Genomic DNA, 21,804 nt, shown 5'->3' with positions numbered 1-21,804 from the left:
ACCAAATGTGTGTGCTGGAGACACAGTGTATGTGAAAGAAACAGTTCCCACACTCCACATTGAAGAGCCACTGTAATACTGCAATACTACTGCTTTTTGACTACTTTTATGGTATTTTTTTTTTAGCGTTGTCCTTTTTTGATCTTGGACAGCTGTTGTATGGAATAGCTGTATGAATATTCTTCAAAAATATCTCTGGGTCTGGAAAAACATGAGGATACATACATAAAAAAATCTTTTTTAATGAATTACTCCTTTAACGTCAAAAAACTTGAACATTAAAAACCTTAAAAACATGACAAACCTTCTGAGTTCTGCAGGATTTTTATTTGTTTCTCACAGATGAACACTCCTCACATCTACAAGCTTTCAGCAGTGGCAGGCAGCATTAAAAATTCAGCTGCTGTAAAAATAGCAGCAATCCAGAGCCCAAGAGAGCATGTCGAAATCTGGACATGCAGGTGGTGTTCATACATTAGAAAAATGAAAACTCTGGGAACATGAATTTGACTTTGCTCTCCACGGTGCAAAGAAAAAAAAAAACTTTTTCTGATCAACTTGAAATAGAGTGCTGAATTGAAAAATAAATATATATTTTTATCAATAAGTAATGTAAATAACAACCTGATCATAACAATACTCAAAAGAAAAGAGCGAATGATGATCAAAACCAATATGGTTGCCAATATATTATGCATCATTAATATTTAGGTCTATAGTCAATTACAAAATTAAAAGATGCGATAGTAGAAACTAGGATTTTAATGCAAGCCAAAAGGAAAAAAAAAAAATATGACATGCAGTTAAAAAGTCCTCAAATTTGCCGTTGGGATTACTTAAAGTGAAAGCGACAGTGTAACACGATTACCAGGCACCTCTGGGAAACGGATGGCCTTCTTTAAAAAGGACACAGCAACAAATCAATGGAGGGAACTTCATTAATGAAGAAGTAGAGCTTGACAGTTAACAAAGGTCCTGAAAAGGGAGTTGTCCCTGGTAATCTGTGACAAACCCCCTGGACGGGACAGAGGGTCTCCCTGCCCCCATCAACACTCACTAAACAAAGGCCAGTGCACTTGTGAACCCTAGCAGATCAATGCAACCTGCTCCACCCAATTAATAGGATTTCCTCAACCCCACTTTTCCAACACATCAGGGATTCATTCAAGGTCCTTTGGCATTTACCATGTGAGATACAGAACTCCAGAATCTATTTGGAAAAGGCTGTGGCCCAAATCAAAGGGAATGTTTCCCAGAAATACAGTGAGCTACAATGGATTCACAGCATGGTGACCACCAGAAAAGCACTTACTCCACCTCAGCTGATGTCACTAAACTCTCTTATTTTCCAATCAAATCCTGATGGATGAAGTCCCTTCTAACATTTTTTCCCCCTGTTGAATATCTTGTTTCATTTGAAAATGCGTCAGGTAAGTAAATGAGATGCAAATCCCTTTTTTTTTTTTTTTTGACTTTCTAAATCACAAGGATTGAATTACGGTCTCAAAAGACAGCAGGTTTAAAAAGCATCTTAACATTTACAGAGGACAGATGCTAGTGTTGTTTTAGCTTTTGTCCATTGTAATCTCAGTTACTGGTGCTTTAAACCCCCGCAACTCACCTGTTCCACAGAGCAGCTGCTGGGTCCATCAGCATTGTTCCAGGTCTTGACAGTTTGAAGAGTGTTTCACTTGCATTTGCGACTAAAAATAGATGTATGCGAAGTGTAAAACGTATTTAGGAGCATTTGTTCAAATAAAAATAGTCCCCGTGGGTCCTTAAAAGTCTATGTTTATTAAATTTGCTGCATGTTTAAAGTCAAAACAAAGGCGCTGTGGCACGTTCTACAGGCTTGCGGTTTTGGCGCAATTCGCAATCATTGAATACCACACATTTATGCCACGCGATTACATACAATCTACTGTTAATGAATTATGACAATGTTTACTTGATGGCGTTCAGTGTTGAGGAAAGTTAATTTTAAAAGTAATGCATTAGAACATTGCATTACTCCTTAAAAAATTGCGTAACTTAGGTACTATTAATGGAAAGTAATGCGTTACTTTTTCTCACCTGGGCTGGGCTTGCTTGTTTACTTTTTAATAACAGTAAAAAAAAGTTATATTTTTGGCTCTTTCACAACAAAAGTGAAATGAATAGGCTTCAGGCTGATCACAAATGTGATGTTTATCTTAAGTCATTTTTGCTTATTAGTATGGTTGAATTGGATCATCGAAGGTCAGTAGCAAAAACATAGGTTAATTTAGTCTAGAACTACAATAACCCGTCATGTTTACACAGCGCACACAACACCTCAGCACTTACTCCTGATTTCTCTCAACATGGGGACAGGAGAGCTGTCAGTCAATAAATGAGAAAAAGTAACTTGCATTACTTGAAAAAGTAACTCAGATATTTTGTTGTAAATTTAAAAGTAATTTGTTACTTTACTAGTTACTTGAAAAAAGTAATCTGATTACGTAACTGAAGTTACTTATAATGCGTGACCCCCAACTAAAGTTGTCAAAAGTACTGAATTCGGTATCAAGTCAGTACTGTAATTTTAAAAATGTGACACTTTGAGCGCTGTTGAGCGGATTCATAAACACCTCTGATTGGCCATTGTGTTCACGGCTCATCGGATAGGTCTGTGATTAGCTTAAATGATCAACGCTTCAAAAATATGCCGTTTTCAAATTCAGACACTTCTATGTGCTTTTAAAGCTCCCGTGCATTGATCATTGTAGCCAATCACAGACATATCTAATGAGCGCTTGAACACAATGGCCAATCAGAGGTGTTTACGAATCCGCTCAACGGCGCTCAAAGTGTCACATTTTTAAAATTACTTTTGACAACTCTACCCCACAACACTGGTGTTTATATTGCAATATGTTGCAGATATTTAATCTCCCTCATATGACTGAATAGACTAACTAATCCGGTTCAGCTGGTGACCATCTTAAATTACCTGAGCTGGTTATCAGTATAAGGCATGTTTTGAATATTATAGTAATCCAGCATGTCTATACTGTTCAAGCTGGTGTACCTGGAACAACAATAGCTTTTTCCAGCAATAGTCCAGCACTGCCCATCTAAAAAACCACTGAGGAACCCAAATTTATTAACACCAAATGGGTGTAAACTAACACGAATGTTTGGCACACAAAATTTGGTCCAATTTTCACATGTGATATATCTGTCAGCTCTGGGCATGTGACCAAAAGTGTTGGAAAAGCAATTAAAACACCTCTCCTTAAAAAAAAAATAAAATAAATCTGTTGCATTGACAATATGTGAATGTTCACATAGGCCTGAACAGACACATTATCCAGATTAAAATGTTTATCACACTGAACATTTGTCTTGGTGTGAACAGGCCTTAAGTGTTTATTTTCTACAGGATAGCTTCCAACTGACTAGAAAAACAACAAATATCTAATGACAACTAATTAATTTAAATATTTGTTTTAAATATTAATATTTTCTAGATAAAAAAAAACAGACAGGTGGATGATAAAACAAATACCATAAATTAACACTAGCTATGTTTCCATCCAAAGTTGGAATTGGAATTTCGCTTAAAACATTTGCGAATAAAGCAGCGTTTCCATCCAGTAATTCTAAGAGAACAAAATCAATAAACTAGTGCTGCTAAATATCACCAAGATAAATGGAAGTTGCTGCAATAGGAGGAGCCACTTTATATAATAATTTTCGTATAACCTATTATATATTACTTGCGCCTCAGAGCGCATGGATGAAACGCAATAAGTGCGGTCATGTTATCTTGGATTTGGAGGCGGATGCCTGCTGTTTGGGAATGCAGTCGTGCAAGACAGTTCTGGGAGGTAATTATACTGAACCACTTTGACGACAGACTTTGCTTTCAGAATGACCAAAACAGCATTTCAGTTTCTGTGCAACGAGATCGGTCCACTGGTTGGTCCAGTTATGCCATCCCATCGCAAAGTCACATGACTTTTTTTGATGCGCATCGAGGAATTTATTCGTTAAATGGGTTTCCATCGTGTTTTATGCGCATGTTTTCTTATCGGATAAATTTATCCAACTCAATTGAGCACATACATTTAATATGCGCATTTTTAGAATTTGCCATTTCCATTCAGCTTCCCAAAATGTGCATAAAAATAGGTGGATGGAAACATAGCTACTGAAAGAGAGACCCAATCTGTTTCTAGGCAGCAGAATATTACAGAGACTTTCCTGAGAACAAACTGGAATATCAAAAGAAACTCTGTTTTTCAAACTGTAGTTTAGAGAGTGCTTATTTAGTTGATTATGACTTCTGGACAACAACGCACCACTGGTTTCAACAGCCGAAGCTTTTCAGGAGATAACAAGGTCAATGCCAACATTTCAGAAATACCATAGTGATTTCCCAACTTTCCCCCCGTAATCCCCAAGCAGAGTCATTCAGCGGGATCACACACTTCAATGACACACTGTGAACTCTGTGTGGAGGTTACAAAGATGCACTCAAACCACACAAGGGTGGGCAGCACTGAAGCCTCGAATGTGTTTGAAACACTTTCTAAAAAGATAAAGTGCAACAGAGGAGATGAAACTCCTGCCAACATCTAAGCTAGAGAGTCAGCTTGAATTAGGCTATTCAGCTCTCTTTGGCCTACAAAAGTGGGCTGCATTTATAAAAGTGGGTTAAACTTATTTAAAAGAAAGTCTGCTAGTTATATTCATGCCCTAAAGCACCGTCACATCCGAAAAATCAACATTCAGATAAATGTGAGAGAAGATTTAGGTATCATATTAAGCACTGATGCTTACTGATTCTGAGCCTGTTGACCTCAGCTGACCACACTCTCCCACGCCATAAAAAAGACAGGCTATTAAAATAAAAACACCAATATGCTTCAGAGTCCAAGATCTGATTTATAGTCTAAAAAACACATTTTACTCATGAGTTGACTAGAGAACAAAAAGACGCAATCAATAATAGCTGGAACAGCAGTGCTTGTATAGATGAAGTATACATAAATCTAGTACTATTTGTTTTTCTCAGAGTAGTTAAATTAAAAGTCTGTTGGTTAATGGTTAATTAAATGTTTAGTTAAAAAAAAAAAAGCATCCTATAAACAGAAGACTAACATTTCAATTCCATTAACTTATTTTTATGCACATCTAACCCAGCCACAAACTGGGTAGACTTTATTTCCCCAGTGGCTGAAGCTTTCACAACTGCAGGCCTCAAATTAACTTGTTTTCCATTGTAATTGCTTTAAAAGAAATTATAATTCCTTCTATCTAGTCCTGTTTATTATCAGGCAAAAGCTGCAAGTTAAATTAGGCCCTTATGTTTAAGTGGCTGGAGCAACGAGACCCATGAGGGAAGCAGTTTCAAAGTAACGAGACAATACAGAGAAGCATCATAAAACAAATTCTCTGTGAACACAGCTACAGACTATGGAAGCTTGTTTCCGCCATGAAATAAAAAATAAAAAAGGTAATTGCGACTTTTTATCTCACAATTCTGACTTTTTTTCTCAGAACTGCGAGATATAAACTCACAATTGTGAGTTATAAAGTCAGAATTGCATGATATAAAGTCAGAATTGCGAGTTATGAAGTCAGAAATTTGAGATATAAACTCGCAATTGCGTGTTATAATGTGCGATTGTGAACGAAAGAGACATTTTTTCACACTTTATAACTCGCAATTGTGTTTATGTCTCGCAATTCTGAGCTAGATCTCATGTGAGCTATAAAGTCAGAATTGCGTGATAAGAACTCGCAATTGCGAGAAAAAAGTCAGAATTGCGATTTTAAGAATTTTAATTCTGAATTGCGATTCTGACTTTTTTCTCACAATTGCGAGTTCTTATCACGCAATTCTGACTTTGTAAGACACAATTGTGAGTTTATATCATGCAGTTCTGACTTTATAACTTGCAATTGTGAGTTTATATATCGCAATTAAGAAAAAAAGTGAATTGTGAGATATAAAGTCAAAATTGCGACTTTATATCTCATAATTCTGACTTTATAAACACGCAATTCTCACTTTATATCTCGCATTTGCAAGTTTAAATCTCGCAATTTTGACTTTATTAATAAAAAGTCGCAATAACCTTTTTTATTTTTTTATTTAGTGGCAGAAACAAGCTTCCATACATAACAGAACAATTACAATGCAAAAATCTTCTAAAAGGGCATCTTTGCTGTGGCATCGAGAAATCCTTCTCCAACAAATGCTGACTTGGACTCTGTTTGTTGGTGAGCTGTCAGTGTGAGATGAAACACAAAAACACCCAACTTACAGTGATTCCTTAAAACTGCAAATATGTGGGCAGAACTATTTATGTCCCTGAAGCAATGACCACAAAGCCAAAGAGTGAACAAACAGCAAGCAAGAGGAGGAAGACCAAAAACAATCATTTAGTTCCAGACTTCCTGAGTTCCTCATAGGAACACACAGCCACAGGAATAGAACGGAGTTACCCATTTGTAGAATACCTTAAAAGCACAGGAACCATTTAAAGGATTAGTTCACTTCTTCATTCAAATTTCCTGATAATTTACTCACCCCCATGTCATCCAAGATGTTTCCTTTTTTCTTAAGTCGAAAAGAAATTAAGGTTTTTGAGGAAACATTCCAGGATTTCTCCATATAGTGGACTTCAACAGTTACCAACGGGTTGAAGGTCTAAATTGCAGTTTCAATGAAGCTTCAAAGAGCTCTACACGATCCCAGACTAGGAATAAGGGTCTTATCTAGGGAAATAGAAAAATATATATATACACGTCACACGTGGCCTTTCCAACATGATTACGTAATGCGTGGCGCATCGCAGAGAATTGAAAGACGAGCATATGTGGTTAAAAAGTATATACATTTTTTTTTTTTTTGAAATGGCCGATTGTTTCACTAGATAAGACCCTTATTCCTCATCTGGGATCGTGTAGAGACCTCTGAAGCTGCACTGAAATTGACATTTGGACCTTCAACCCATTGGTAGCCATCCACTGTATGGAGAAAGATCTTAGAATGTTTTCCTCAAAAACCTTAATTTATTTTCGACTGAAGAAAGAAAGACATAAACATCTTGGATGACATGGGGGTGAGTAAATTATCAGGAAATTTTAATTCTGAAGTGAACTAATCCTTTAACCCAATGGCAATCAAGTTATAACCAGTGAAATACACTAGCAATAAACTGATATCAAACACACCTCGCTATTATCAGTGAAAGTCATATAGATACTATTTTGACCCTTTCTAAGATAGCATAACATCTCGACACACTACATTACCGTTATCTGTAAACTTAATAACAAGGTTATACAGCCTGCAGCATCCATCACGTTTATAATCTGGAGCTGTGATGATGCCGATCCCACAGGAAGCTGTCTCCATTCAACACAACACAAAAGCAGCAGAGACCATCAGAGTTGAGAAAGGCTATTTATATCTGGTCAGGGCGAGGCTTCACTCACTTCTGAGATGTTTTTATACAATCTAGACATCATCTTTAGATGCACCACGTTCATATTCCCTGTTAGAAAATCCAGTTTAAACTGGAAGATGTGTTTTGGAGCCTGGACTAATATGGTCGTCCCTACTAATGGCTGGTTTTAGAGGGGTTTTGGACACTTTTCAGGGAGGTAGACTAGCTTGTCAAGAGCTGAACACCTGCTTTGCCAGTACTTGGAGCTTGGCCAGGCTGTGAGAACATTGTAAACCAGGATTAAACTGTAGTCTGGTTTATGATCTTTTTTGAAGCTGGTCATTATTGTGTATTCTACCAGCTCTTAGATCAACTAGAAAACAGCTTTGAAGGACAAGATAGTGAGTTGCTGAATAAATAATGTGTTAATTGTAACAGGTGTTGATCAACTATTATTTTTGTTCCATATAAATTCTAACCCACCTAATGTATATGTATTTTAGCCTGTGCATCTAATTCAGCCAGTTTATTAGATCTCATCAGTATGAGACAATGCAATAGAGCAGTTGTCTGATGGGTGAGGCATCAACAAAGGATTTGCCTCCTCAGTAACTCATTTAGTTACTCCAAGGGGGGCAATAGCTGACTCTAGTGGTCTCGTAAGTAAGCAAAACACTCAGCAAGGTTTTAACAATCGCAAAAATAGCAGGTTAATCAAAGTTATGAGTCTCACCTCCTCCAGTGCGGCTACAGTATTCCTGCAGTGAGTCATTCTAGTGGTGAAGTTTGAGGCGGTGGGCGATTTATAATCTTCATTCGTCTCCGCCACAAACTCCGCCACTGTGATCTGGTCCGGCATTGTATTTCCTTTCACAAAACCCACAAATCTCGGTTTTAATCCTTTTAATGCCCGGTTGTGGTGCACTTAATGTCGAAATTCAGAGATAAAATGACGAAATAAAACTCTCATGAGCGTCCTGAAGTCTTATCATCGCTGTGTTTTGTCCTCGGTGGATTAAGACAAGTTGGGAATTAATGAAAATCATTAGCCAACTACAGAGAAGTGACGCTTCTACGACGGGAAATCTCTCTCCCACGGTGTTGGTTCTCACTTCTTCCAGGGAAAGTGCGAATTTGGTCCACCCGGTTGATAATAAACCAGTGTGATGATGTAGTCCTCATCTGTTAAGGGACAGTAGTGTACGTTGTCGTGCTGGGATTGCTGCAGGCTGTGGATCGATGCAGCTCTCTTGCAACGCAATTCAATGAAAGCGCAGAAATTGACAAAGTAAAGGTGGAGGAGATTCAATGGGAAAGGAGTGACCAATGAGGAAGCAGAGCTACCAGCTGTGAGCCAATCGGAACTGACGCAGGGCGTGGCCTGATTGTAGATCGCCTTTAGGGTCGTTAGCGCCGCTCTTAATGCAAGTGGTGCTCACTGCAGAGGCAAATGATGTCCAGCTCCCCCTCTCTGGAAGTCTGACCTAGTCCAGCTCCACCTCTGTAGATCTAATGGGTGGAGGGATGGAGTTATGGGTAGGGTTAAGGTGTGGTTAGACCTTAAGCTCCACCAGTTACGCCCAAATTACATCCAGAGAGGGGGAACTGGACTTCACGCTCCACCCATGGCTCTGCAGTGAGCAGCCTCTCTCTTAAGGTGGAGAAGGACATTTTTTAAGTGTGTAAATAACAGAAATTGACCTTTAATGTCTCTCTGAAGCCAACATTCTTATAAGTGTAAGAAAAAAGAAAGTAAGTGCAAATGTAATATACATTTTTTATATAAAAAAAAATTATTTTAGGTTTTTAAAACAATAGTTCGCCCAACAAAAAAATGCTGTCTTCATTTAATCATGTCATTCCGACCAAGGAATTCTTGTAAATGTTTTTTTACAAATAGAATGAAAATTCCAACAAGGACAAAACAATTCATAAAAATAGTCCATATGAGTAGTCCAGTCCAAATTTTCAAGTTTTCTGAAGTCGTTGTGTGAAGAATGGACTGAAACTGAAGTCCTTACTGACTGATAATCTTCACTTTTGAAGTTGCCTAATAATAGAGTGCTGTAGATGAAGTATTTTTGTAGGCCAAATGCATTTGTGCATGATATTAGAATATATTTGAATTATATATGTAATTATATAAAAAAAATTCTAAATATTTTAGATTTATCTTTTGTGCCTCAAAAAAGAAACCCTATCCTCCTTCCTTGAAATAAATTAATTAGCTTGTAGAATAAAGAGAGCTTTATTATTAGTGCCATATCTGTTCCAACACAAGCTTCACACCCCCTGCCTCCAAAACAAAAGACTAATTAAGATGATAATTTTGTAGTTGCTGAGGCCTGTAATTGCTGGTGCAAAAGGAGACATTTTATTATGAGCAGATGAATTCACACTGATTATCAGATAAAGTAGTTTTTGTACTCCAGTGCTTGAGGTATATATATTTCAACACAAGTGCAGTGTGAAATAACAAATTTACAAAAGCAATCTATTGCTATTTGTAAAAGCAACAATCCTTTTATAATGATATATGTGCATTTGCATCCTCACAAGAGACTGCAGTCACTTCAGGCTAAAACGAGGAAACACTTCATAATTTTATGCCACGTATAGTTTAATTCTGTATATATATATAGGGTCATTGATGCACGTGGGGAGTGAAGGTGTGGTCCGATCCAACAGACGAGCTACTGTAGCTCAAATTACTCAAGAAGTTAATGCTGGTTCTGATAGAAAGGTGTCAGAATACACAGTGCATCACAGTTTGTTGCATATGGGGCTGCATAGCCGCAGACCAGTCAGGGTGCCCATGCTGACCCCTGTCCACCGCCGAAAGCACCAACAGTGGGCACGTAAGCATCAGAACTGGACCAGAGCTATGGAAGAAGGTGGCCTGGTCTGATGAATCACGTTATCTTTTACATCACGTGGATGGCCGGGTGTGTGTGCGTCGCTTACCTGGGGAACACATGGCACCAGGATGCACAATGGGAAGAAGGCAAACCGGCGGAGGCAGTGTGATGTTTTGGGCAATGTTCTGCTGGGAAACCTTGGGTCCTGCCATCCGTGTGGATGTTACTTTGACACGTACCACCTACATAAGCATTGCTGCAGACCATGTACACCCTTTCATGGAAACGGTATTCCCTGGTGGCTGTGGCCTTTTTCAGCAGGATAATGCGCTCCGCCACAAAGCAAAAATGGTTCAGGAATGGTTTGAGGAGCACAACAATGAGTTTGAGGTGATGACTTGGCCTCCAAATTCCCCAAATCTCAATCCAATCGAGCATCTGTGGGATGTGCTGAACAAACAAGTCCGAACCATGGAGGCTCCACCTCGCAACTTACAGGACTTAAAGGATCTGCTGCTAACATCTTGGTGCCAGATACCACAGCACACCTTCAGAGGTCTAGTGGAGTCCATGCCTCGACGAGTCAGGGCTGTTTTGGCAGCAAAGGTGGACCAACACAATATTAGGAAGGTGGTCATAATGTTATAAAGGCTATTGTGGAAACATGATATTAATGACAGTAATAGATTACTGTGCTTTTGGTTTATGTATTGTGGATGTTTGCACACCTTGATCATTATGTGCAGGGGCCCATGATGACCCCAATGACCTTGAGACCAATCAAATGAACTCCTGTTAATATATGAATGTTGTGAATTAATTAACATGATGAGCAAGTTTTATCTCTAATTCCCATTTTGCGCAGCAGGTTCTCCTCTGAATGTTAATATGCTCTTCCACTCAGAGCTCATAATGAAGAGTGAAAGCAGGAGATGATTCATGACCTCTACTGGTGTCTCCTAGAATAAATTGTTTCTTATTGAGAAGGTTTACTTGAGGAGCAGAGGCTGCAGTGTATTACCGTTCAGTCTGCTACATGGCTACATCTGGAGTATGTGTTTTAACATTTATCTGCTCCGTATTTACAATTTCAATCTCTATTTATTTATAAAGCACAATTAAAAACAGCAACAGTTGACCAATGTGCTGTACAGTGATTCAAATAAGTTAGAAATGCAATTAAAAAACAGACAGTGATTCAAGACATAAAGACAACAGGCAAAAGGACATCACAAGGCTAAAGAAAGGATAGTTAATATAAAAGCCCATTTCTGTCATAAAAGACAAAATCATAATTATGAAATAAAACAATCAAAATTATGAGATAGTAAGCAATAATTATGAGGTAAAGAGTTAAAATTATTACATAAAAAGTTAAAACTATGACATCATTTAGGAGATGATAAGTTAAAAAGATATGGCAAAGTAGTAAAAAATTAAATAAAAAATAAAAAAAAATCATAATTTCAAATATCTCATAATTTTGACTTTTTGTCTTATATCTTACAATGTTGACACTTTATCTCAAAATGTAGACTATGTCATAATTAAACTTTTATGTCATAATTATGACTTTTTATCACATAATTATGACTTGACTTATTAATCTTTTTATCTCACTTTTTCTATAAATTACCAAAGCATGATTTTTTTTTTCTTATGTAGCGGAAATGGGTTTTAATAAAAAAAAAATATGACAGAGTGCTATATTTATTTATTTACGCGGTCTGGAATACTCGATTCTAATTGGTCAGTCGTCGCCCAGCTTTCTGATATTTTAGGGGCCGTTTACACGACACCGTTTTCAACTAAAAACGGAAAACTTTATATGCGTTTTGGCCGTACACTTACACGACAACGGCGTTTTGGTGGCCTGAAAACGCAAACTTTTGAAAACGGGTTTCAAAGTGCAAGTTTTTGAAAACGGTCTCCGTGTACACAACAAAAACGCGAATCTGTGAAAGCGATGACGCCATGCACATGCGCATTACATGTTCAGTCTATAGTGTTTCATCGCCACCTAACGGCCTGCCAGCAGAACACAGCGTTTTTAGCCTTCTTTTTCACGGATTCGTATGAAGGGGGAACGTTTTGACAACGGTGTCGTCTGTACGCAAAAAAACTCAAAAGAAAAAACTTCTCCGTTTTAACCGTTGTCGTGTAAACGGCTGAGTCCCAGTATATTTAAGCTACTTAGATACCATAATTGAACCAAGGGTGCGTTCACACGACAACGATATGGTTAAAACGGAGACCGTTTTCAAAAACTTGCACTTTGAAACCCGTTTTCAGGCCACCAAAACGCTATTGTCCTGTAAATGAACGGCCAAAACGCATAAAAAGTTTTCTGTTTTTAGTTGAAAACGGTGTAAACGGCCCCTGTGAAACCGAAAATAGTATATAGTCTCAGTGAGGTTATGGTTAGAGGTGAGCTGTGGGGTTTGCCATTCGTCAGGGTGTCACTTTTCATAGTGAGGTTAGGGTTGTGGTGGAGGTGGGTGTACGCATTCGTGAGTACCTAACTTCCGGTCTGAAGCTGCTGCTGGACTACAGCTGCTGTCATGTTTTGCTCAGCGGCTCTGCAAATGCAGATGCCTCATAAGTTGGAGTGTTTGAGCACATTGAACAGCATTTATTTACGTTCTTTAATTTTTTCCCCCACACTAGTCTGTGGACAATGTCTTCTAAAGAGAAAAGGGATACTCGAAAGCTGTGTTTTGGTGAGAAGTCTGATTTAGAAGAGTCTGGTCATGTAAAGGACAACGAATTTTACAGCAGCAGCGACGACGAGGCGGAGAGAGAGGCCGATATCAACGATGAAGAGGATGACCCTGATTTTGAGGAGTACGTATACATTGTGAACTGATAGACTTTGTGTGTTTCATATGTGTACTTGTGTGTTTGTTCGGTGCGTTTTGTTTATCTGTTGTTCCGTGCATATTTGAATTGTGCCGCACATTTGTGCATGTTGCTTGCGTGAATTGCATTGTGCAAGTTGCATCTCCTTCGTGCTTCTCTGAATTTTAGCGAGATTTTGCACATCTCATACGTGCAAATATGCGAATTGCATTTATGTAACTGTTACGTTACGTCCATGTAAATTACATTGTGCACATGTCCAATTCATAAATGCAAGAGACCGCATCAGCAGTGTTTGCCAGATTGGGTCGACTACAATTTCCAGCCCAAACGCTCTCCAAAACCCGCCCAAAACATTCACTGCCAAAATATTGTGATATAATTCTGTTGTCATGACAACCAAGGTTGATAAACACCATTCACCATCCTTAACTAAATAATGATGACAAAACAAATTTATAAAAATGAATCAATTTCCGTGCCAGGTGAACAGTACAACAGGAAAATGGACAAAAACATGGCAAATACAGTAAAAGTAAATTATTAGGTAGAAATTATTAAAGTATGTCAAATATTTGCAAACCATAAAAAAAATTAACAGACTTCCCTAGGAAACACTTTACAATATCAACAGCAAAAACAAGCCAATTCATGTGATTGGAATAAGCAATGTAATTAGTGCAGCAAGCAAAATTTTGGGTTGAAATGACTGTGACACACTCATCTCACACACTTATGCACACACAATAACAATAATAATACTGTGCAACATTAATAATCACAACAATAATAATAATGTGCTTACATTCATGTCGTGCTTTAATTTCAAACATAACTAGTACATCTTTCTTGAAGTACACATTGTAGAACATAATGCAGAAATTTGCACGGTCAAAACTGATTAATCGTTGATTCAAACCTTTTTTTAGCAGCAGTCCTGGTTTGCACATAACAATGGACAAGAGCTGTAGTCCCATATTCGATTTCAATTAAAGGGATAGTTCACCCAAAAATGAAAATTATCCCATGATTTACTCACCCTCAAGCCATCCTAGGTGTACGTCTTCATTCAGACGAACACAATCGGAGTTATATTAAAAAAAAAAAATACCCTGGCTCTTCCAAGATTTATAATTGTAGTGAATGGGGCTCAAGATTTTGAAGCCCCAAAAAGTGCATCCATCCATCATAAAAGTAATCCATACGACTCCAGGGGGTTAATAAAGGCTTTCTGAAGTGAAGTGATGGGTTTTTGTAAGAAAAATATCCATATGTAAAACTTTATAAACTATAATAACTAGATTTCGGCAGACGGCCGTGTGCATCAATTTACGCCAAAAGAGTAACCCCTGATGCGACATAGGATGTAGGAGTAGCGTAAGCTTAGGTGAGAGCAGACGCGCCTCGCGGTTTAAACAAATAGGGTTGGGCTCAAGCTCCTCTTTTATATTGAAATCCTCAGAAAAGTTTTTTTTAAATTCTCGTTTTAGACTTCTAATCCGTGACCAGTGTTTTGTTTTGCTCTATCCTCTGCGCTTCTGCGTTCATCAATACGTCATGCGTCAGGTCAGGGGTTACACTTTCGCTGTTAATCGATGCGTACGGCCGTCTGCCGGAAGCTAGTTATTATAATTTATAAAGTTGGATATGGATATTTTTTTAAATATGAATATTTTTCTTACAAAAACCCATCGCTTTGCTTCAGAAGGCCTTTATTAAAGGGATAGTTCACCCAAAAATGAAAATTTGATGTTTATCTGCTTACCCCCAGGGCATCCAAGATGTAAGTGACTTTGTTTCTTCAGTAGAACACAAATGATGATTTTTAACTCCAACCGTTGCGGTCTGTCATTCGTATAATGCTTGTCAATGGTAACAAAATCTATGAGAGTAAAAAAAAACATGCACAGACAAATCCAAATTAAACCCTGCAGCTCGTGACGACACATTGATGTGCTAAGAAACGAAACGATCGGTTTGTGCGAGAAACCGAACAGTATTTATATCATTTTTTTTTTTTTTTTACCTCTAAGACACCACTATGTCCAACTGCCTTGAGCGCGCATGGCATCCGGTGCGTGAGGTGTGTACGCGCTCTGGCGTAGTTTAAACATGGTGCCTGTAGTACAACAGTTGTTATACAAATGGAAGTAAACCACTAAAAAACATGGTTTTATTACATCAAAACTTTTATTTTGTTACTTTTCATAAGGGCAGCTTTACAAATAAAAAGGACACATGCAAAGATCTTGTTCACGTACCTCAGTTGGATGTGGATAAACCATAGGCGCAGCTGATGGTTTAAGTCGTACGTGATCCTCTCCTGGGTATGTAAAATCATCAGGGGAAAAATGATCGCTGCAGACCCTCAACAACTTTAGTATGTTAATGGGTGTGTTGATATCCAGCCGAAGAGCAATCAACCATAACTTCAGGGAATACGTGGAAAGTCACCACTCCCGAATGAGTTCACGCGAGAGAACGTAATCTTTTAGTCGGTTTGAACAATCCGGATAAGCGCAAGTAAGTACCATTTTGATGGTAAAAAAACTAACCAAAAAAAACCAAAAAAAAAAAAAAAAACTAAATAGCAACTTTATTCAACAATATCTAGTGATGGGCGATTTCAAATCTCTGCTTGATGAAGCTTTTGTTTCGAATCAGTGGTTCAGAGTGCCAAAATCATGTGATTTCAGTAAACGAGGCTTTGTTACGTCATAAGTGTTTCAAAATTTCAATGGTTCACGTGACTTTGGCAGTTTGATACGTGCTCCGAACCACTGATTTGAAACAAAAGATTCGTAAAGCTTCATGAAGCAGTGTTTTGAATTCGCCCATCACTATATATTGTTGAATAAAGTCGCTATTTTGTTTTTTGTTTTTTGGCGCACAAAAAGTATTCTCGTCGCTTCATAACATTAAGGTTAAACCACTGTAGTCACATGAACTGTTTTAAAAATGTCTTTAGTAGCTTTCTGGGCATTGAAAAAGAAAATGATCTTGCTGGCAATGGAGGCCTCACTGAGCCATCGGATTTTATCAAAAATATCTTAATTTGTGTTCCGAAAATGAACGAAGGTCTTACGGGTGTGGAACGACATGAGGGTGAGTAATTAATGACAAAATTTTCATTATTGGGTGAACTAACCCTTTAAATTCCAATTTTTGAAAACCGCCTAACCTATCCCAAAACCGCCCACAATTTGTCCACCCGTCCAATCCAATTTTGTCCAACAGAATCAAATTCAAGGCCACCCAATCTGGCAACACCACGCATCAGATCTACATTGCCCATGACCATTGATCAATTTGTGTTTGTTACAGTTTTGACTCAAGTGAAGAAGAATGGGAACCAGAAAGTGAGCCAAGCCCCAAAAAACAACGTCTTCTCTTTCAGTCCCCTACCAGCACACCTTGCACCCCCAGAACCCCCACATCTTTTGTCAGTGGTTCCTTGAGTCCGTGGTCAACTCCAAGAGGAAGGTCTCATTCTCCACGGGTGAGGAAAAGGTCTGCAAGTGGCAAGTCAGCGGAGAGTGACACAGGCACTTGGAATGACATCAGCGTGGAGGATGAGGCTCCAGTGCTACCCCATTTTCTTCCAAAGCGAAACCCAGGAGCTCAGCTCGTCATGGACAGAATATATTCCCCCTTGGAGCTATTTCAGCTTTTTTTCCCAACCTCTGTGGTGGACACCATTGTGAAGAACACAAATAGTTATGCAAAAATGAGGTCTGAAGCTGGGAAAAAATTCCCTTGGGTGCCTTTGAAAGCGCAGGAACTGTATTCGTATATTGCGCTTGTTATTTACATGGGGCTTCTCAGCGCAAAAAATATTGTAGACTACTGGTCCAGAAAAGACATTTACAGGTTACCTTTTCCAAAATCCGTGATGTCCAGGGCCAGATTTCATGCCATCTCTTGGAATCTGCATCTTTGCGATCTTAAGGAGGATCGAGTGAATGCACTGAAAAAAGGGACTCCTGAGTATGACAGACTTTTCAAAATCAAGCCCCTTTACACTGACATCGTCGCGGCGTGCAAAACATACTTCCATCCAAACAGACAGCTGGCGGTGGATGAGAGGATGGTGGCGACTAGAGCGAGAACCGGCTTCAAACAGTACATGAAGCACAAGCCTACCAAGTGGGGTTACAAACTCTTCGTTCTTGCTGATTCTGTCTATGGCTACACATGGAACTTCTTCGTTTATGAAGGTAAATCTTCGCTGGCCTCTGGTAAAGGACTGAGTTACGATTCCATGATTCGCTTCCTGGATCTGCCTCTTCTTGGCAAAGGCTACCAGGTGTATATGGACAACTTCTATACAAGCCCAGGCCTTTTATTGGACTTGCTGGATAAAAAGACACTTGCGTGTGGCACGATACGTTCCAACACACAGGGCTTTCCTAGAACAATGTCCAATGACCTCAGCCTCAGAGCTCAAAAGGGATCCATACGCTGGCTTCGGGAAGGTAAGCTCCTCTTTGTGAGGTGGATGGACACGAAAGCGGTTTCAATGTGTTCAACGATACACAAGGCATATGATGGTGCTACCATCTCCAGGCGTATCAGGAATCCCAAGAATGAGTGGGAAATTTGCCAAATCCCAATTCCGGCAGCAGCGAAGGACTACAATAAATATATGGGAGGTGTGGACCTTTCGGATGCTCTAATTGGGTACTACAATGTCCTACACAAAACCAAAAAATGGTACAAGACCTTTTTCTTTCATTTTGTCGATATCGCAGTGGTGAACAGTTTTATTCTCCACCAGCAACTGTCCAAATCTCTGAATAAGAGTGCTCTCACCCAGAAGGACTTTAGAGAGACACTTGTGTCTGAGCTGGTAAAGACTGCCACACTGTTCAGCCCATCACCTGCCCCCAAGCCATCCACATCAGAGCCCTCCACAACTGAGGTCGGCTCAAAGGAAGAGCCATGCTGGCCAGAGTATTTTGGGACAGATGCCTCAAGTGGGAGGAGAATCTGTGTCTTGTGCAAAGTTTCAGGTCTCAAAGTAAAGACACCTGTGTACTGTACAAAATGCAGTGTAGCTTTGTGTTTTGTGTCTTCAAGAAACTGCTTCAGAAAATGGCACGCTGAGAAACATGGGGAAAAATAAGTGCATTGTTGTGTTTTGTCAAAAGACGGTTGATTAAAAGTTGTGCCCTCGCCCCACTGAAGTGCTTTTTTCATTATATAGTAACTTCTTACATTGTAGGCTTTATACACATCTGAGGTTTATAAATGTAAAATGTGTTTTTGAACCGCATTTTTTTTTTTTCCCTATATCCATTCCTTTTTTTTTTTTTTTGCATCTTTATTTGATCGGACCAACTAGTTGTATTAGTTTTTTGTAAAATAAAACGCAAGAACTGCTATTTAGTCTCGCTCCTTTTGCTTATTTGTGGGTCAAGTTAAAATGGAAGCTTGTTCCCGGCACTGAATAAAAAATAAAAAAGGTAATTGCGAAAGGTAAGTTCTGACTTTTTTTCCGAATTGCATGATATAAACTCTTATAAACTTTTAAAGTCAGAATTGTCACATCAGTGTCAGTCTTTTTTTCCTCAGAATTGGACTTTATAACTCGCAATTGCAAGTTTATATCTCACAATTCTGAGAAAAGAAGTCAGAATTGCGAGATATAAACTTGTAATTGTGAGGAAAAAAGTCAGAATTGCAAGACAAAAGTCAGAACTTCAATTCTGACTTTATTTCTCGCAATTGTGAGTTTAAAACTTTTAACAAGCTTCCATAAGTTAGTCACCATGAAATCAAAATGGACAATTATTATATTATATTATTATTACAATAATTATTTTTTTTATGTAATATTAGAATATATATTATAAATTATTTATATACAATTTAGCTCAAAAGTTTACATACCCCTTGCAGAATCTGCAAAAATGTTAATCATTTTAACAAAATAAGAAGGATCATGAAAATTGCATGTTATTTTTTTATTTGGTACTGTCCTTAATAAACTATTTCACATAACAGTTGTTTACATAAGTCCACAAGACAAAAAAAGCAGAATTTATTAAAATGACCCTTTTCAAAAGTTTACATACCATTGATTCTTAATACTGTGTGTGGTTACCTGGATGATCCACGACTGCTTTTTTGTGATGGTTGTTCATGAGTCCCTTGTTTGTCCTGAGCAGTTAAACTGAGCTCTGTTCTTCAGAAAAATCCTCCAGGTCCTGCAGATTCTTCAGTTTTCCAGCATCTTCTGCATATTTGAACCCTTTCCAGCAGTGACTATATGATTTTGAGATCCATCTTTTCACACTGAGGACAACTGAGGGACTCAGACAAAACTATTACAAAAGCTGCAAACATTCACTGATGCTCCAGAAGAAAACACGATGTGTTAAGAGTCAGGGGTGAAAACTTTTGAACAAGAAGTTGATGTGCAAGTTTTTTTTTTTATTTTGTTTATAGAACATATTTTTTCATTTAGTTCTGCCCTTTGGAAGCTACAAAAGATACTTACATGTTTCCCAGAAGACAAAAAAAGGACAATTTATTCTGTTCATCCAATTCAAAAAGTTTACATCCCCGACTCTTAATGCGTCGTGTTTCCTTCTGGAGCATCAGTGAATGATTGAACCTTGTTTAATACTTGTGTTTGAGTCCCTCAGTTGTCCTCAGTGTGAAAAGATGGATCTCAGAATCATACAGTCACTGCTGAAAAGGGTTCAAATATGCAGAAGATGCTGGAAAACTGAAGAATCTGCAGGACCTGGAGGATTTTTCTGAAGAACAGAGCTCAGTTTAACTGCTCAGGACAAACAAGGGACTCATGAACAACCATCACAAAAAAGCAGTCGTGGATCATCCAGGTAACCACACACAGTATTAAGATTCAATGGTATGTAAACTTTTGAACAGGGTCATTTTTATAAATTCAGCAATTTTTTTGTCTTGTGGACTTTATGTAAACAACTGTTATGTGAAATAGTTTATTAAGGACAGTACTAAAAAAATAGCAATTTTCATGATCCTTATTTTGTTAAAATGATTCACATTTTTCTAGATTCTGCAAGGGGTATGTAAACTTTTGAGCTCAACTGATATATATATATATATATATATATATATATATATATATGTGTATATATGTGTGTGTGTGTGTGTGTGTGTGTATATATATATACATATACATACATAAACACACACTGCCTGGCCAAAAAAATTTAATAGGCAAATACTTAAGAGTCTATGAATGGATCATTATTACAGTGATTATTATGTTTCTAACATGTTATATGTTTGGCAACGGTTCTTTTAACCTTAAAAGATGGAGTGTGTAGCTTTGCATTTCTTAAACAACCATGTAGGAAGACGTATCATGGCCATATTCCAGGATGACAATGTCAAGATTCATCATGCTCAAATTGTGAAAGAATTGTTGAGAAGGAACATGAAGAATCATTTTCACACATGAATTGGCACCTCTGAGTCCAGACCTTAACCTCAGTGTAAGTCTTTGGGATGTGCTGGAGGAGACTTTACAGAGTGCTCACCTCTTGCATTGTCCATACAAGATCTTGACCAAAAAATGATGCACCTCTTGATGGAAATAAATGTTGTGATGTTATTTCCATCAAGAGGTGCATCAATTTTTGGTCAAGATGAAACAAAAAATGAGCTTTTTTAGCAGCAAACACTTAAGATGGGTTTGGTGCACACAGGGGTAAAAAGTACACCATGTGTACAATGAAATATATGGCTGTATCTTTAATGTTGTGGGCCTATTTTTCTGCTGGAGGTCCTGGACATCTTGTTCAGATACATGGTATCATGGATTCTATCAAATACCAACAGATAAAAAATCAAAACCTGACTGTCCCTGCTAGAAGTCATATAATGGGCCGTGGTTGGATCTTCCAACAGGACAATGATCCAAAACAAACATCAAAATCAACACAAAAATGTGTCACTGAGCACAAAATGAAGCTTCTGCCATGGCCGTCCCAGTCCCCTGACCTGAACCCTAAAGAAAATGAGTGGAGTGAACTGAAGAGAAGAAGCACCAACATGGAGCTGGGAATCTGAAGGATCTGGAGAGATTCTGAATGAAGGAATGGTCTCTGATATCTTGTCAGTTGTTCTCCAAACTCATCAGGCATTATAGGAGAAGACTCAGAGCTGTTATCTTGGCAAAAGGAGGTTGCAAAAGTATTGAATAAAAGGGTATGATTAATTGTGAGCAATGTGTATTAGAGAAAAACATTTATTTCATAATGAGATTTTCCCCCCATTTAAAATTATTATTCTCCAATGAAAGGTTGGATTTTTGTAGATTTTTAAAATTAAAGATCAAAATGATTAATGATGCAGATTTATTTTCACAGCCATCTTTGGTCATATTTACTAAGGGTATGAATAATTTTTAGCACAACTGTGTGTGTGTATATATATATATATATATATATAGAGAGAGAGAGAGAGAGAGAGAGAGAGATAGATATGCCCTACATTTTTTTTTCTTGTTCGAGAAGCCTTTTCTCTCTGTCATACGCCACAATAGGGAAGGAACAAAACTTCCATTTCATGCCGACTTTAAACGGTTTCACTGTTTTAGCAGGTACAGATCCTGAATAACTAGCTTTTTTTACTATAAAATTGTGAACTAATACAATAATATTTAT

At 38.0% G+C, this 21,804-nt stretch overlaps 2 protein-coding genes across 5 annotated transcripts in view; one reads left to right on the top strand and one right to left on the bottom strand.

The window, feature by feature from the left end:
• LOC127498185 (arf-GAP with SH3 domain, ANK repeat and PH domain-containing protein 2-like) overlaps window positions 1–8,723 on the bottom strand; it is a 74,356-nt gene extending 65,633 nt beyond the window's left edge. Inside the window, exon 1 of one of the 4 annotated variants that reach the window (XM_051867268.1) lies at window positions 8,158–8,723. In XM_051867268.1, coding sequence (XP_051723228.1) covers window positions 8,158–8,283 — 126 coding nt within the window. In that variant the 5' untranslated portion in view covers window positions 8,284–8,723. The remainder of the gene's footprint in view (window positions 1–8,157) is intronic. The other 3 variants (XM_051867269.1, XM_051867266.1, XM_051867267.1) reach the window with 3 other exon arrangements.
• Window positions 8,724–12,806: 4,083 nt separating this feature from the next.
• Window positions 12,807–18,828, top strand: LOC127498664 (piggyBac transposable element-derived protein 4-like). Its single transcript, XM_051868272.1, has 2 exons — window positions 12,807–13,126; window positions 16,466–18,828. Exons 1-2 carry the CDS (start codon window positions 12,960–12,962, stop codon window positions 18,264–18,266), a joined length of 1,968 nt encoding a protein of 655 aa, XP_051724232.1. The 5' UTR covers window positions 12,807–12,959; the 3' UTR covers window positions 18,267–18,828.
• Window positions 18,829–21,804: the final 2,976 nt, after the last annotated feature.

Source organism: Ctenopharyngodon idella, chromosome 17 (genome assembly GCF_019924925.1).
Source record: "Ctenopharyngodon idella isolate HZGC_01 chromosome 17, HZGC01, whole genome shotgun sequence".
Classification (NCBI taxonomy): Eukaryota; Metazoa; Chordata; class Actinopteri; order Cypriniformes; family Xenocyprididae; genus Ctenopharyngodon; species Ctenopharyngodon idella.
The sequence above is the reverse complement of the archived record's forward strand: the minus strand, read 5'-3'. Positions and strand labels throughout refer to the sequence as shown.